Genomic DNA, 18,376 nt, shown 5'->3' on the forward strand with positions numbered 1-18,376 from the left:
TGGGTGGTCATCCGTCATGTATGATCTAGTTGAAATTCCTGCATTGCAAGGGGCTGGACTTTCAGGGTGCCTTCCAACTCTACAATTCTACGATTCTATAATTCTCACATGCACATAGCAGCTTCAGAAAAGACAAAGGTGGGAGGTGGGAGGTGGGTTGTGACTCCTTCCATTCAGGAGTGTGAGTTGGCATCAGTGCGATAGGTGAAGCCAGGAAGAAAAATACGCCCGTTTTTTAAAAGATGAACTGGGCTACTGAAAGTCATAAAGGAAGCAAATTTAAGTCTATTGGGTCTTTTATTCATGTTCATTTATTGCTCACATTAATAGCTACTTTATAGTATTATTTTTACATCCTCGAATTCTGCACTATAGAATATATATATATACGTTGTTTAGACACCGCATACACACAACATTTGTACAAGATGAATGCATGATGCCAGGCACCTTTTCAATTGCATCTTCGGCAATCTATTTTACTTTCTTCAAGAGAGCACATTAGCAATTGAATTTCAAGGGCTTATGTTAACATCCCTGAAATTTTATAATTTAATTAGTTGTCACATTATCAAAAGGCACTGAGTCTGTGATAGACACTTGAATAAATGCAAAGTATAGAGTCGTGCTGAAGGCTGTTATAACTACACCCTTTCCTCAAATCTGTAGCTTCAGTGAGTTGCTTTGCCAGATAACTTCTGTACATTCTAGTTTTCACCTTCATTTCAAAAGGAGATTATAAAATCAATATCAAACTGCGTCTGTAAAACTGTTTCTTTTGATTGTTGTAACATGCCATAACAATCACATTAGATGTCTAACAAGAATATATAAGAAACCTTCTTTCCTTGTTTCTGCCCCTACTGAATTTTCATTAAATTGCTATAATTTTCCACTGAACAAGTTCTTCTACATCAAATGGATTTTCAGTCATGCATAAAAATCTAAAGGAATTGTTTATGATTCTCAAAGCGATTATCTTTAACTGTGTATGAGCCTGTGACATCTGGATAAAATACTAGTTCTTACTGGATGATCCTTTGGCAAATTGTTCCATATTCTCTGTTTAATTTCAGTAGCTGCTTTAGGATTTGTTTGTCCCAGTTTTGTTATAACTCTGTCTACATGCTTCCTAGTGGCTTGTAAAAGGCTCTCCATGGTTGGCCACAGTTCATTTGGCTTTGAAAGATCCAGGACAAGAACGATAGCAAATGTCCTACAAAAAGAACAGAAAGACAGCCTAACATTTTTAAAGGCACCTAAAATATTCTTTACAAAAGAAGTATATCATACAATGGCATCTAAACAGCAGTTTAGAGGAGCAAAAAACAAACATCCCAACCCACACAACCGAAGCAAATGACATTAAATATGGAAACAATGTTTGCCCAGAAAATGATTTGTACTCTACTATATAAATTCTTTGTCATGATATTTTATTAGCTGAATTTATAAACCTGGTTACTACGGGCTGAGTGAACTGTTTGGGAGAATTAGATGGAGCAGCATCACTGGAGCTAAGGAGTTAGGAACTTGACAAGTAACAAGGAAACAAGCACTGATGCTTGCTTGTTTAAACAAATCATAGTTTAAACTAACCAGTTATTTGCAGTTCACACAGTTAAGCCCTGGGCTCCTTGAGGAGTAAGAGTAGGATATAAACTGAATGGACAAATTAATAAATATACAACAACAAACTGTGGTTAGTTCAAAAATGAAACTGTGTTGGGGTGAAGCATGCACACCTGACACTTGCTTCCGATTGTTGATGTAGTGCTACACCATGGGTTAGTGGCACATCTAAAAAAGGAAAATATCCAAGGTGACACTTTTAGTTAAGAGATGAACAAAGCTGTCTCAACCAGCCTCTTAAAAATTGAAAGAAACAGGGAAAATAGGAACTCTAGCCTGCATGAAACTGCATGAACTGCAGACCAAAGCATCTGGCTAGCCTGAGTTCATAATTTAAAATTCTTTAGACCAAAAAGTGGTCCGCTTCTCCCCACACCAACATCCTAATGTTGATTTTAATTGTAATTCATCTGCAGCAGCTGTAAAAAAAAAGGTAACTATCTTACCCATCCACATGAAAATCACTTTGATTTTTCACAGTTATGCACACAGAAATCAATTTAATATCTTCCCTCAAGTGTAACTACACTGAGAAGAGAGGATCAGGGCCTTTTCCACAATAGTATATAGCCCTTTCCCACTAAATGCTCCGTTGAGAGCAGAAGAAAGCCAACCAGCACATTGACTTCTGTTGAGAGGCAATACAAAATTTATTGGTTAGGTGGTTTGTTTGGGTTGAAAGGAAAGCTAGTTTTAAATCTACATTAAGCAATTATGTGCCATGAATGCTGGTCTTCGACCAGTCCCTATCTCTCCTTTGTATCTCAAGCGTTGTTGGAAACCTAAAATGTTGCTCTGGGATATTTGCAAGAATAGATGCAAGTGTAATGAATAAAGCTTACAGCTGCTGGGAGAGAAGCTGGTCTCCTACAACAGTAATATTTCCTGTATTTTCTCGTAGCTGGTGTTGTGAAAAATGTCTTTCTCTTTTTCCTTAAATGGAGCTACTTTCTGAGGCAGGTATCTTTCTTTTAATAAACCATCTTTATTTTTTTCAAAACGTTATTGCTACATTTATACCCCACCTTTCCTCCAAAGAGCTTAAGGCGGCAAATATGGTTCCCCCATCTTAGCTATCCTCAGAACCATCATGTAAGGTAGGTAAGGCAGAGAGATAGAAACTGGCTCCAGGTCCCCTGGTGAGCTTCGTAGTTGAGTGGGGATTTAAACCTTGGTTTTCCAGGTCCCAGCTCAGCGTTCTAACCATCACACTGCACTATAGAATGTAGTTCTATAGATAGTAGAGGGTATGAATTTCAAAAAGCAACTGGAAGCACAATCCTATACACGTCAACTGAGAAGTAAGTTCCATTCAGTTCACTTCCAGTAAGTGGGCACAGATCTCCAGCCACAATGAATGACAAAGTAGTGAAACTGGAAAACTGACTCAGATGGAGGTACGACTGACTATTGTTCGCCAGTGGAACCTGTATTGACTATAGGCCATGTATACAATTCCAGGTCCCACACGGGCAGGACAAAAATCTAGAGGCCACAAATGACTATGAGGAATAAACATTTGTAAATGAATAAAGTTGATGTTTGAAGTTCAATGGAAGAACTGAGCTGTTATAGAAAGATAGCAGAGATTAATTATGAAATTACCAAATTCATTACCTTATGTTAGCTGTAGTTATTGGTATGGGAATCAAGTCCAACAATGAAGTTCCACCACCTAGTTCCCAAAAATTAGCAATGTCTTTGGGCTGGGGAAAAAAGTTTATTTGCATTAATCATTTGCACAAGATTTTGATAGGTAGCATACATTGCAATACACATCTTGTATGATTGATCTGAGATCAGACAGAAACCCAGCAGAGAAGGTTGGGTTGTCTTATCAGGAGTTTAGAAGAATGCTAGCAGTGGATTTTGCTGACAAGGTGTTGGAATATTAGTTTTACACATGAAACTTGAGAAGATCTTCTAAGAGACACTTCACACTTAGTCACAGATAGGGAACCTTTTTCTGCCTAGGAGCTACATTACCTTCTGAGAAATCTTCTGGGGACCACAGGCTAGTTGTGGACGGGAACAGAGGCAAAAGTAGGCAGAGCAATGACTATAAAGTTTATCTTTGTACAGCAGACTTGTTTCTGAATGCATTCACCTGCCCCCATGCTCTGTTTGGGCAAGCAGGGATCATTATGAGAGTTCAAGGATACATTCCAGTCCGGCAAAAACACTATACAGTGGTACCTCAATTTAAGAACAGTCCGGATTAAGAACAATTCAGTTTATGAACTATGCAAAACTGGAAATAGTATCCCAGTTTGAGAACTTTACCTCTGTGTAAGAATGGAATCTGAATGGTGGAAGGGCACCAGCAGTGGGAGGCCTCATTAGGAAAAGCGTGCCTCGGTTTAAGAACGGTTTTGGTTAAAGAACGGACTTTTGGAACGGATTAAGTTCGTAAACCAAGGTACCACTGTAGATGGGTGTGAAGCAAGTTCAGGGAAAGGCTTGAGGAAAGAGGGTGTGGGGTGGGGAGAATCCCACAGGCCAGACAGAGAAGCCAGGAGGGCTACATTTGGCCCTGGGAGGTTCCACACCCTGATTTATGTGATAGTCTTTATACAATAGTGTTCATGGAACAACAACAACAAAAGAAAATACATGTAATCCCCACTAATCCCCAAACACCCTTTACATGGGTTGTAGGGAGAGATAAGAAAGCCAAAACTAGCCACAATGCTCTGGTGTATCTTGCATCTCCCCTTGCTGCAGCCCACATAAAGAGCTCTGCTTATGCGCTTGAAGTCAGTGCCAGGAACAGAAAAGGAGGAGAGAGACAATCTGCAGAAAAGTCATTGGTTTTTCCCTGAGCTTATGAGGCTCATTTGACAGCAAAAAGAAATCAAGCCTTTATTTTATTTTATTATCATTAGCCCAGCCCTGTGGAATAGTCTGCTAACAGAGATTCAGTAGGCACCTTTTGTTTCAACGTCTAATGACTGCAGAAAACTTTCCTATTTCACTAGGTTTATGCAGGCAATTAAGAATACATCTTTCCATAATATTTAGCTGATTTTTATATTTTTGTTTGGTATTTATTGCATGGTTTTATGTATGATTATTGTAAAATGCTCTGTTTTTATGAATAGCAGTATATAGATATTTTTATAAATAAATAAGTTTGAAAAATGAAAATATTTCTCCAGCTATCAAGGTCACTGCAAATTAGAGTTCTGTCTGGAATGTGGTTGCATAAATGTCAGGGGCAGGCTTGATGAGGTACATAACACTACTGATGAACCAAAAGGAGATTATATAATCTAGTTTGTCAGCATACTTACTGTATTGTGCCCTTTTGCTCTTCTTCCAAATGTATACTCCAAAGCTAAAGTTGGTTTTGGAATTTCATCCCTGGAAAAATTAAGATCACACACAGACACAGTGAGAGAGAGAGAGAGAGAGAGAGAGAGAGAGAGAGAGAGAGAGAGAGAGAGAGAGAAATTACCGGTAACCTTCTTCTTAATAAAATTAAATTTGCCCTATTATCAAAACAGTATTTTCACAAACAACAGGGGAAAACAAAACAGTGAAAATGCTTCCCAAGTTTCTTGGAGTGAGTTTGCATGGGATGGCAAAACTCAGTGAATCATTTCTGAGAACTGAGATGTAAAAACTAGAACACGGCAATATACAATATATGACCCAAGAAAAAAGGGTTAATTGTCTATATTTTTGCACAACTGGAAATTAAAGGCTGCAATCCTATACTTACCTGGCTGAGAAGAACAGAGCAATATTTCTTCCCCGTCCCCACCCCCTCAAATCTGCAATGCTGGAAGAAATTAGAATGTGGTGGGGGTTTTTCTGCTGCTCTCCATCAATGGGAAATGTGGGGCACTGTACATTTCTGTTGGAAGCGTTCCTGCTGGCTGTAGGCATTACAAGGCCCCAAAGTGGGGTGTTGTGGGGCAAAGCAAGGCTGGTGACAAATTCTTATGAAATTTAACTTAAATATTAACATCCTTAAATCTTCACATTATGGAATTAAACATACTAATTCATCACTTAACATAAATAAAATCCTAAGCCAATTAAGTATCTGCAAACTGTTTTCAGTTAATTTAACTTAACATATTTAACTAAATAGGGACACAGGTGGCGCTGTGGGTTAAAGCCTCAGCGCCTAGGACTTGCTGATCGAAAGGTCGGCGGTTCGAATCCCTGCTGCGGGGTGCGCTCCCGCTGCTCGGTCCCAGCGCCTGCCAACCTAGCAGTTCGAAAGCGCCTCCGGGTGCAAGTAGATAAATAGGGACCGCTTACCAGCGGGAAGGTAAACGGCGTTTCCGTGTGCAGCTCTGGCTCGCCAGAGCAGCGATGTCACACTGGCCATGTGACCCAGAAGTGTCTCCGGACAGCGCTGGCCCCTGGCCTCTTAAGTGAGATGGGCGCACAACCCCAGAGTCTGTCAAGACTGGCCCGTACGGGCAGGGGTACCTTTACCTTTACCTATTTAACTAAATAATAATTAAATTTGATCCACTCTTCCTGATACTCCTCCTCCTTCTGGTCGCGGACTCTTCCGGTTAGGTCAGCTAGCTCCGAAAAATCCATCATCTTCATAATACTTTATATTTTAAAAAGAATACCAACTTCCTAGCATACGTGTCATGCTATGCTACGCCTCATTAGTTCACCTCAAGTGACTGAAACTGTGCATTATTAACTATCACAAGATTTTAGGGAGAAGAAGATATCACAAGATTTTAGAGAGGAATTCCACACCATAAATGCCTCTCTGGGTGGAAAGTGTTTTTTGATTACCTATACAAATTATTACAAATATTGAGAAAAGGAATTCTCTGAAGCATGAAAGATCATAGCCAGCCTTATGAAGTGATGAAGAAACTGCTATGCATGGTATATTCCAGAGGGCTTACCATTTTCCTGTCTCCCATTCTGTGTCATTAGAAAATATGAGGTGCAGAGCAGGTGGGAAAGGAGGAGAAAATTTTGAGTAATATCCAACTAAGCCATACTCAGAGTAGGCCCATTGAGATCAATGGACTTTAATGCATTCATTTCCATGGGTCAGCTCTGAGTATAATCACTCTTTAAAGTGTTTAGGACTATAGGCCCAAACCAGCATGATGAGTTGTGCTCTGAAATGACACTGGATCACGGATGTGATGCGCCACTCTAGTCAATATGTAGTGGAGGCCACAGCAGAGGCCTATGTGGTGGGACAGAGCCATGGAGCCACCCTCTCAACATTGTTGTCACTGCAACCTGCCTGTATGAGACTGGGCATGGCAGCAGTGAGGCTGAGGTTGGGCACAACAGTGGAAGTAGTGGGTCTCTTCTGCTGGGCAACTACATGGGCCTGACTGCGCCGCCACTATGCGCTGTCCAAGCAAGCTGCTACCACAACAAGGTCAGGAGGGTGACTCTGTCTTACCAAATGGACTGCTACCCTCCCAGAGTCATCCAAAAGGGACCATGTAGAACAGCGGGTCCAATACATTCCATCACCTGCCTGAGGCAGCCACCTCACTTTACCTAATGATAGGACTGCCCCTGAGAGCAATGTTACAGTGTTGGTAAGAATAAATCATAAGTGTTTTCAAACAAGTGTTCTGAGGAACATATTTCCACTGTTTGAAGGCACACTGTTAAGGTATGTTCCAACAATGAAACTGTTGATGTTATTTAGAATTTTGAGTACCCAGAAAATATGAGATACTTCTCAAAACTTAAACACATACCTGTCAAGGCACCTCAGTATAATAGTAGTCTTTCCCTAGAAATTAAAAACAACAAAGAATACTATTGTAATGTCATTAAAGCATAAATATTATATCATTCTACATGCTGTAATGCATTCTTCTAATCATTTCTAATAAAATATCTGAAAATTACAAATGTAGGCAATTATATGTCATCTTATTACAGGAAAGTTAGCTGCCAACTTTCTATCAGAGTGTATCTACACTGCTATTATTATTACCATTATCAGAAATGATTGGAAGTGACAAATTTAGTAATGGCAACAAGAAACTTAAAAATACAGGCATCACAGTAGCAATCAGTTTAGCCATTTGTATCCGCCATTGGTAATTGTAAATAACAGGTTGATCAAATGATCGCCTGCTACTGGAATTGCTTAAGTAATGGAATGGAAATAAAATGAATGCATGAAATGCACGTAACAACAATATATAATTTATTGATGCTTTAAGAAAGCAGGTGCTGGGTAAAGTAGCTTACTTTGAAAATTATCTTTAAAATTAATGTTTACAGTTTCTACAAATAAATTAAGCAACGACTTACGGTAAGTGTTTCACTATTTAATTTTATAATGTTGGTTACAAATATTACCATCCTGGATAAACATACTTAACTACTATTTTCTTTAGAATCAGTGGCACTTAAAAGTATTGTTGTTGTTGTTTAGTCGTGTCCAACTCTTCGTGACCCCATGGACCAGAGCATGCCAGGCACTCCTGTCTTCCACTGCCTCCTGCAGCTTGGTCAAACTCATGTTGGTAGCTTCGAGAACACTGTCCAACCATCTCATCCTCTGTCGTCCCCTTCTCCTTGTGCCCTCAATCTTTCCCAACAGCAAGGTCTTTTCCAGGGAGTCTTCTCTTCTCACGAGGTGGCCGAAGTATTGGAGCCTCAGCTTCAGGATATGTCCTTCCAGTGAGCACTCAGGGCTGATTTCCTTAAGAATGGAGAGGTTTGATCTTCTTGCAGTCCATGGGACTCTCAAGAGTCTCCTCCAGCACCATAATTCAAAAGCATCAATTCTTCGGCGATCAGCCTTCTTTATGGTCCAGCTCTCCCTTCCATACACTACTGGGAAAACCATAGCTTTAACTATACGGACCTTTGTCGGCAAAGTGATGTCTCTGCTTTTTAAGATGCTATCTAGGTTTGTCATTGCCTTTCTCCCAAGAAGCAGGAGTCTCTTAATTTTGTGACTGCTGTCACCATCTCCAGTGATCACAGAGCCCAAGAAAGTAAAATCTAGAACAGCACTGTAAATTAAACAAATTGCAAGTGGACACCGTCTACTCATACTTAGGTACGTACAGCTTTGCAAGGTAGGAAATATTTCTTGTTGCTATAACAGAATTTCAGTTAGTATGCAAACAAAATTTATTTAATCTATATCTATAATAACAATGTGAAATGAAACACTGATTGTTACCCCGTTTTTATTTCCTATAAAGAATAGTGATCTTTCCCAACATTCCAGACCATCTGTGCTGTCTTCATGGTTTTCTCTTTTTTCAACTTCCGCTTTAGCAATATCCCACAAGGTGTCACTAGCAAAGGAAAAATTAAAAAAGTCCTCATGTAAAACAACCTTCCAGTGAAGATTCCCACACCACACACTTTACTCCATTTCTCGCTCACTGAAACTAATTGTGCCTTGTGATTTTAAGTCGCGGGAAGCCTATCAGGTATAGTGGGCAAGCTAGTAATTTCCAGATTCTGTACTTACATGAGCTTCTTAGTACCAAGATTCCCATCCCCCCACCCCCATCTGCTATAACCATACCTATTTGTCTGGATGCTTTATTCCTGCCTAATTGCACCCTACATTTAATGCAGTATCATATCATTTTAAACAGTTATGACTTATGCCTAAGAATCCTGGGGACTGAAGTTTATTAGCCGTGCTGAGAGTTGTTAGGAGACCCTCATACTCTTCACTGAGCTACAATTCTCAGAGTGGTTTAACAATCAATCCCTCTTCCCAGGAAATTTTGTAGCACTCTCAACAAATCACAGCACCCTGAACAAGCTAGTTATTTATTTTATGACGGGGCAGGGAACCTCTACCCCAGGTATAGGCAAACTCGGCCCTCCAGATGTTTTGGGACTACACTCCCATGATCCCTAGCTAACAGGGCCAGTGGTCAGGGATGATGGGAATTGTAGTCCCAAAACATCTGGAGGGCCGAGTTTACCTATGCCTGCTCTACCCTGTGAGCCAACCTGTACCCCCCGCCCCACGCCATTCTGTCTGTTCCTCAGGATGCTCCTTGTGCCATGTCCCTTATTAGCTTCCCTCTGTGCTCTTGGGTACTTTTTGCCTAACTCGGAAGTTTCCTTGAACTGTGATGGTGCTTCTTGTTTAACTGGACTGAGCAACTGGGAGGGAGGAATATATAAACCTTCGATTTTGTGCAGCTGGAACGGGAGCCCACAGTACAAAGAAACGAAGCGCGTTCGTTAACCCACTTCCCTATGCCTTTTACGCACAGCCCCAGGACAGTTCCTTACAAAGAATGCAGCGCTTGTGCTGGAAAGCACCCCCTATACAGTTTTATAATGCCCACCCCCTTATCAGTGGAGTGGCCAATATTTTTTTTCTTCATAAGAAACAAACTTACAATTGACTCACTGCTGAGCTGCACCCACCATTGAGAGTTTTGTAGAGATGGGGAGAGGGACAGGGAACTGTAGCTTGTTCAGGGTGTTAAAGGTAAAGGTAAAGGGACCATTAGGTCCAGTCGTGGCCGACTCTGGGGTTGCGGCGCTCGTTTCACTTTATTGGCCGAGGGAGCCGGCGTACAGCTTCCGGGTCATGTGGCCAGCATGACTAAGCCGCTTCCGGTGAACCAGAGCAGCGCATGGAAACGCCGTTTACCTTCCCGCTGGAGTGGTATCTATTTATCTACTTGCACTTTGACGTGCTTTAGAACTGCTAGGTTGGCAGGAGCTGGGACCGAGCAACGGGAGCTCACTCCGTTGCAGGGATTCGAACCGCCGACCTTCTGATCGGCAAAGAAGATTCCACCTAAACATTAGGAAGAACTTCCTGACAGTAAGAGCTGTTTGACAGTGGAATTTGCTGCCAAGGAGTGTGGTGGAGTCTCCTTCTTTGGAGGTCTTTAAGCAGAGGCTTGACAACCATATGTCAGGAGTGCTCTGATGGTGTTTCCTGCTTGGCAGGGGGTTGGACTCGATGGCCCTTGTGGTCCCTTCCAACTCTATGATTCTATGATTCTAAGTTCTAGGCTCTGTGGTCCACAGCGTCCCGTTCAGGGTGTTAAAGGTAAAGGTAAAGGTACCCCTGCCCGTACGGGCCAGTCTTGACAGACTCTGGGGTTGTGCGCCCATCTCACTTAAGAGGCCAGGGGCCAGCGCTGTCCGGAGACACTTCCGGGTCACGTGGCCAGCGTGACATCGCTGCTCTGGCGAGCCAGAGCCGCACACGGAAACGCCGTTTACCTTCCCGCTGGTAAGCGGTCCCTATTTATCTACTTGCACCCGGAGGTGCTTTCGAACTGCTAGGTTGGCAGGCGCTGGGACCGAGCAGCAGGAGCGCACCCCGCCGCAGGGATTCGAACCGCCGACCTTTCGATCAGCAAGCCCTAGGCGCTGAGGCTTTAACCCACAGCGCCACCTGCGTCCCCGTTCAGGGTGTTAGGAGACCCCTAATTTCCCCCCATAGAGCTACAATTCTTGGGAGTTCCTGGGGAAGAGGGAGTGATTGTTCAATGGGAACTGTAGCTCTGGTCCCTAGGAGCCAGATCCTAGATGCCGGCAACCCTTTGGCTCTCCGCCCCAATAAAAGATTTGAGCACCCCCACCCCACAAGTCCATGGATGTTCAAATGGGCATTGTGCATTGTGTACTGTGATTAATTATTATTATTGTTATTAATTTATACCCCAGCCACTCTGGGCAGCCTCCAGCAAAATATTAAAATACAATAATTCAGTATTATAATTCATAATAACATATGTGGAGCAGGGCTCAACTGGCCCCTCCCAATATTTTATTCAAGTTGCCCCCCCCACCCGGCGCTCTGGTAGGTCTCCCAGCCGAGCCACACTTCCCAGGTCTCTTTGGGGGCGCCCGTTTAAAGCGGAATAACAGCGCTTTGAAAGACATGGTGCAGATATCGAGAGATAATGCCCCCGTCCTCCTGGAAAGCCTGTAGAAGTTGGGGGCCGGGACACTAGGAGACAGCGAGCCCTGCCCTCCTGAGGGAAAGCGGCCTGCAGGCCCGCCGGAGCAGCAGAGGCGGAGACAAGCCCTCCCCACACCGCCCCGCTCTTTACCTGGCCCCGGGCATCGCTGCCCCCCTGTCCCCGGAACGACGCGGCGGTCCTTAGGCCTCGGTGGACTCCGGTCGCCATAGAAACAGCGCCTCGCCCGGCGGCCTAGCGGGAAGGAGCATCATGGGAGTTGTAGTTCTTCGGGAGCAGCAACGCGCGGCGCCCCTGCTTTCCGCTCGGTCCGTTTCCGAGGGTTCTTTCTTTCTTTCCCCGCACTCTGCGAAATGGCTTCTTGCAAGGTCGATAGGGCGTTGTGCGTGTGCGAAAAAGTGACGTGTGTGTAGAAACTAGGTAGTGAAAACGATCTTTCTTTTTTAGCTGCAGCTCAGATTAGAATTGCAGTTTATTTCACGGGAAAGTTGCTCTTTAAATTTCTCCCACTTGCCGCACTCTGCGGATAGTTTCCCCTCTGCTTTTGTGTGGCTTTTTGCTACCCGAGTTAAAAAGTTTAATTAGGGTAAGTGGTCATCGGAGAGGTGGCAGTCACCCCCGGAGACTTGTCGGATCTGCTTTTTAGCCTTCAGTGCGTTGTTTCTGGTGGCTTTTGTATGATTTTATGCTTAGGCTGTCGCCGTCATTTTTTAAGCGAGTCGCTGACGGGTGTACACGTGTGTGTGTGCGCGCGTCCGTATACACAAATGGTATACCAGCTTTCTGAGACAGTGTGTAAAGCCTGTTGAACGCAGTAAATAGACACGTATAGGTTTATGCAATTAGAATTGACTCAGTTGCTTGCTGCTGCTTCCATGGGGAATATTTTGTTGGAATATTTCTCTCTCTCTCTCTCTCTCTCTCTCTCTCTCTCTCTCTCTCTCTCACACACACACACATGTGGACTGCAATAGCAGGGAGGGCGGGGTTTAAGAACAATCCATCCTCCAAAGGACTGTAAAGTACGAGACCTTTTCAGATGTAATTGAATTCTGCACTCATAAAATACTACAGATTTCCTTGACAATGCCTTTATTTGTTAGGTGGTTTACATTCATATAAAAAATACCTTATGCAATAAAAGCTAAATATCCACAAAATAAATACAAATACTCTTACACATAAATTAATGTTTTATAATTATTTTTCGCTTTCAGTACCTGTTCTGTTCCAATATTTCTTCACTACACTTAATTAAACAAACCGCAGTTATTTTTCAGCAATTCATTATTTGTGCATCACATAAATTGGAACCTATACAATTTAAATTTATCTACATAAATGGTTCTCCTGTACCCATCACTGATAGAGATCTCTCGATCTAGCTCTAGCTACATGAGAAAAAAATGGATGTGAGTAGCTGTACAAGAATGTAGACAGAGATGCATGTGTATCCTACTGAAATCAATGCAGTAGACGGGCACAAGCAGATTGATCATGCCAATGTGCATCCAGTTGACACTACTGATATCCAGCACATGGTATGCACACAGAAGCCAGCTTATGTGTGCAGATCTCCTTCGCTGGATCAGAGTGACTGAGGTCATGTATGATACAACAATTTCCTCTAATAATTTAAAACTGAACCATAAGGGGGTTGCTACTAACATACACTGAGAGAAGCAACAAACATGACTAATGTAGAATTTTTTATGTATGATAAAAATCATGGATATACATAGATATTTTAAAATTAAATATAACATGGTTTCTGACATGTCATTTTCATTTTCCAGATTTAAAAAAATGACACACGGGTCTGCCAGTGGTGGCAGGCTACATCTGAAAATGCTCTAACCTTTCTACCACTTTTAGCAACTTAACTAGCACCTCGTAGTTTGCAGTTACTAAATAAAACTTTCAGTTTATTTCGGAGGTTGAAGAGCCTGCAGATGCGGAGGCATACCTATTTTAACCTCAACCCTTCCATAAAAATATAGAACGGTTAGCTGTAAAATTATTTATTGTTTCGTACAAGTATAGTAACTGGGTATTTTTAAATGGGGGTGGGGCTAAGAAATATGAGTGCCATCTCTGCCCCTACCCCCTTTAGCTTAAATTGCTTATAACGAACAAGTGAGAAAGTGAACAGGGAGGTTAACGGTACAAATTTATGCATAACTATTCCCAAGTTGTGAGTATTAGATGGCAGGCTGGATCTGCAATTACAGGGGAGTTGTAGACTACCCACAGAGGTACATTAGTTAGGCCTGGCCCTTTTTTAGTTGGCTGAAGCTTTGTTGTTGTTGTTGTTGTTAGTACCTATTACATTGCCTAATCCTGTCCACATTGTAAAGGATGTGTAAAACATTCTTTTCAAAAGAAAATACCTCATCCACGACCCTTTAAAAAGATGTGCTTCAGCTCATTAAAAGGCAGAGACTTCATATAAACATTTAATAAAAAGTTCATATTCACAAAGGGGGGGACTTTACTTTGTCACTAATTCTAGTTATCAAAGGAAATTATAAATATTGCCTGAATGATAGATCTGTAGATTACTCTGACCATATAAATCAGTGATTTAAAGCACCAATGATTACGCTTTTCTTTTCTTTGCCAAATACTACAAACTGACCAGACAGATGTGTCTTTTGTTTAATCAACAGTATTGCTCATACACAGCTAAATAAAAGGTTGAGTTCACGCACATATACCCATCACTTGAGTGCAGCATCAAATGTGTACAATAATGCTAATACTCTGCATCAGCTCAAACACAACTCATATTCTACAGTGACTACAAGTATTGTACATAAATAAATCAAAGGTTGTTTTGATTCCAATTTAAACTTCCAATTTAAGAGACTAGATTTACAATACAGTCGTACCTTGGATCCCGAACGCCTTGTTACTCTGATGTTTTGGCTCCCAAATGCTGCAAACCCAGAAGTGAGTATTCTGGTTTGTGAACGTTCTTTGGAACCCGAATGACTGATGGGGCTTCCATGGCTTCCGAATGAAGCTCCTGTAGCCAATCAGAAGCCGCACTCTGGTTTCTGAACGTTTTGGAAGTCAAACGGACTTCCAGAATGGATTCCGTTCGACTTCCAAGGTACGACTGTACAAGATAAGGAGAGCTGATGGAAAAAGAAGGGAGATCTACCTGAAAATAGAGACTAGATATCAGGCTTTTTAAACACTAAGCAAATTTTCAAGTTGAGCAGTGTCACTTAGACCCAATTCACATGTAAAAGGACATTACTACATACCTCAGCATTTAATTACTTATCATTCAATGACTTTCAGCTGGAGTGTGAAATCTACTGTTCCTTACATATAATAGAGATGAAAGTTATTTTTCTTTTTTAAATTGCCCTCACACTAGGCAGTCTGAATTATCCTTTCTTCTCTTGGTACATTCTGGCCCCAAAGCACATCATTCAGATTCAACATGCTACCACTCTCCTCCTTGAAACTGGTATTTGTTAGCAGAACTCCTACAATTGCAGTTTTAAGAGCAAATGTCATTAAAAAAAGAAATACCTTTCACAAATCTAATGCCTATGGAATGTTTTTTTGGAATGCTTTGATTGGAACAATATTAGCCCCAAACAGTAGCTGTTGTCATCTGATACGTTATCCTTCCAAAATTGACACACAGCTTAATTAGAAGTTTGCTTTAGATGTTTTAATTCCAGGAACAAGTTAGGAAAACCAAAAAGGACCACAAAGAAGTGGAGAAAGGGCAGGGCGTGTATGAAACTATTGGTATTCAAAGCATTGCACTTCTAACTACTAATTATTAACCAGGTTCACAGTGTTTCTTCTGCCAATCCAGGCAGACGAATATAAAGAACATGCATGTGTCCATATGTCTGGTTTTCCTAATACTTTGGGTGCCTCTGGAGTAATTGAAAAAAAGGAGGTCACACATGGGAGCAGAATTGGCTCATGGTAAGTACCACTAGTATTTCATCCAACTTCAATCAGACTTTCCTTTTCCAATGTAGTACCCAAAATACATAAACATTCAGCCAGTATGCATTTTCACAGGCACATGATCTTTTCATAACAAGGTAGGTCCTTTGGTTGGTCTGTTCTTCAGCATAAATGGATGACACCCTATGTCTTTAGTTTTCTGTCTTTCTGCCTGTGGAGACAGTGTCGCTGGAGCAGAAAGATGGTGAGCAGTTCCCTTTTGCTGATGGAAATCGTTAATATAGCTAGCGATCAGTAGCGTAATCTCAAGAATCTAAAAAAATTGAAATAGCACAAATTAGAGATGTAGAAGACCATCTGCACATCTAAAATGTTTGCACCTCTAAGCAAACAGGGCTATAACTTACAGCATATTGAGAGGCTGAACTTAAGTGGTATTTCCAAACTAACGATATAAATGTCAACAGTGAGAAATGTTAGGTAGGAAGCTGTACAAATATAAGATGGGGAACACCTGGCTTATTAGTAGTACACGTGAAAAGGATCTAGGGGCCTTAGTGGACCACAAGTTTAACATAAGTCAACAGTGTGATGCAGCAGCACCAAAAAGAAAAGCTAATGCTATTCTAGGCTGCATCAACAGAAGTATAGATCAAGGGAACTAACGGTACCACTCCTTTCTGCCTTGGTCAGACCACATCTGGAATACTGTGCCTAGTTCTGGCGCCACAATTTAAGAAGGATGTTGACAAACAGGAGTGTGTGCACAGGAGGGCAACCCAGATGATCAAGGGTCTGGAAACTAAGCCTTATGAGAAACTATTGAAGGAGCTGAGTATGTTTAGCCTGAAAAAGAGGATACTGAGAGGAGATAGATAGCCATCTTCACGCTTGTTTCCTCCTGCTCTGGAGGTTAGGACTTGAACCAATGGCTTCAAGTTACAAGAAAGGAGATTCTGACTAAATATCAAGAAGAATTTTCTGACAGCAAGAGCTGTTCAACAGTGAAATATACTCCTTCAGGAGGTTGCGGACTCTCCTTCATTGGAGGTTTTTAAGCAGAGGTTAAAAATCCATCTGTCACAGGTGCTTTAGTTGAGACTCCTGCATTGTAGAAGGCCGGACTAGATGACACTTGGGGTAGCTTCCAACTCTGCAATTCTATGATTCTATATGCAAGATAACAAAGGACCAGTTAACATACCAACCTTTGGTTTGGCCATAGCAAACAGCAACTTTTCAGTTTGTTTTTCTTGTGTGTGCACATTGTTGACCACCAGCATGAAGTCATCTTGATAGCCTCCAAATGTCATTAGGTTCTTATATAAATATGTCACTATTAACCTCTTGAAAAACAGAAGAAAAAACAAAAGTTTCATGCAAGCAGGAAAAAGAGCAAAAACAGATTTTTATAGTTTGAATACAATTTCTTCATTACAAAATCTGATGAAAATATGCTAATTAATAATTATAAATGTCTTTTTAAAAGATTCTAGTGGATGGCACCATATGTAGAATTAAACATGTGATGCATTTCTACTCAGAAGAAAGTCTGGTTGTGTTCAGTGTGCTTACGGTTAGCTAAGTTTGCAAGAATTGCAGCCAACATCTTTCCATTACATGACCAACACCATATATGCCCCAATAAGCTATTTTGTGGCAGGCTCACTGCATACTGTGGCTACACATGCCCACTATGACCTTTCTTGGTCCTCACCATTCCTTGGTACTCCTTCTGCATTGCCATTTTAAGCCCGAAAGAAGCAATAGCCAACAAGAGGCTTCTTTCAAGCCTAACTCTAGTGGGGGGAGGTTTTTTGGGGGGTGGGGTGGGGGTCACAACTGCAAAGGGAAGGCTCAACTGCCCTCTCTTCAACTGTGACACAAACCCTGCTGCAAAAGACTTTCTGCTGCAATCAGGCTTGAAAGAAGCCTTGTATTGGAGGCAATAGAATGTTTTGTATTTTGTTTCCAAACCTAATTACAACAGGGGATTTTTTTTTGTGGGTTGGTGGTGGTGGTCACAGTTGGCGAGGGGAGAGCTAACCCTGCCCTCTTCCCAGGTGTGGGCCTGAATTATAACAAATAAAGGCTTGACATATCTCGCTTTGCATGTCATGAGTCTATCTCATATATTAGTTTCACCTTTTAAGTTGAATTACTGAAATAAATGAACTTTTCCACGATATTCTAATTTTCCGTGTTTCACCTGTAGGTTGGCAACCCATGTCCTACATCATATTTATTTATTTAAATCTGGTACCTACCCTTCACTGCAAAGTCCCAGGTAGGGTGCATATAATCAATAAAACATACAAAACAATATTAAAATATCACTTTAAAGCAGAATTAAAACACAAAAGATGACCACAGTGAAGAAGGTGGAGCCGGGGGGGGGGGGTGAGGAACAATCTGATCTAAAATAATTCATGTGCTCCCAAAAGCCTGGGTGAAGAGGTGCATCTTTACTAAGCAGCAAATAAAGTACCATCAAGGCGCCAGAGAGTCAGTTCCATATCTGGGAGGCACCGTAGAGAAAGCATTCCTATCTGCCACCACCCCTTGCACATCAAAGGGTGGCAGTACCGCAAGCAGGGCCTCCCCTGCTGATCTTAAATTTTGGGCAAGTGTACATGGGAGAAGATGCTCCATCAGATAGTGAAATGATACGGGCTTTGAACAGTAACATACACCTTAAACTGAGCTTGGAAACAAACCGATAACCAGTGCATGCCTTGGAGGGCAGGTGTAATAGATTTTCTGCTAATACTGCTGTTTAGCACCCTGCCCTTGAACTGTGCACCAGTCATAGCTTCTGTGCAGCCTTCAGAGGCAGCCCTATGTAGAACACCACATGATGGCTACCAGCACATGGCTCATTAGCCCAACTATTTCTATCCAGA

The 18,376-nt window shown here is 41.8% G+C and overlaps 2 protein-coding genes across 3 annotated transcripts in view; both read right to left on the reverse strand.

Annotated features, from left to right (window-relative positions):
- Positions 1 to 11,864, reverse strand: part of LOC309365956 (ATP-binding cassette sub-family G member 8-like) — a 59,712-nt gene extending 47,848 nt beyond the window's left edge. The window contains exons 1-6 of the mRNA XM_081904585.1: positions 11,664 to 11,864; positions 8,795 to 8,912; positions 7,347 to 7,381; positions 4,926 to 4,995; positions 3,250 to 3,338; positions 1,030 to 1,216 (exon numbers count right to left, since the gene is read on the reverse strand). Of these exons, the coding sequence (XP_081760711.1) occupies positions 1,030 to 1,216; positions 3,250 to 3,338; positions 4,926 to 4,995; positions 7,347 to 7,381; positions 8,795 to 8,912; positions 11,664 to 11,677 (513 nt within the window). The 5' untranslated portion in view covers positions 11,678 to 11,864. The remainder of the gene's footprint in view (positions 1 to 1,029; positions 1,217 to 3,249; positions 3,339 to 4,925; positions 4,996 to 7,346; positions 7,382 to 8,794; positions 8,913 to 11,663) is intronic.
- Positions 11,865 to 12,606: 742 nt separating this feature from the next.
- Positions 12,607 to 18,376, reverse strand: part of PLEKHH2 (pleckstrin homology, MyTH4 and FERM domain containing H2) — a 61,283-nt gene continuing 55,513 nt past the window's right edge. For both annotated transcript variants that reach the window (XM_081903708.1, XM_081903709.1), the window contains 2 exons: positions 16,682 to 16,819; positions 12,607 to 15,786 (listed from right to left, as the gene is read on the reverse strand). In XM_081903708.1, the coding sequence (XP_081759834.1) occupies positions 15,601 to 15,786; positions 16,682 to 16,819 (324 nt within the window). In that variant the 3' untranslated portion in view covers positions 12,607 to 15,600. The remainder of the gene's footprint in view (positions 15,787 to 16,681; positions 16,820 to 18,376) is intronic.

Source organism: Podarcis melisellensis (assembly GCF_964234715.1).
Source record: "Podarcis melisellensis genome assembly, chromosome: 3".
Lineage (NCBI taxonomy): Eukaryota > Metazoa > Chordata > Lepidosauria > Squamata > Lacertidae > Podarcis > Podarcis melisellensis.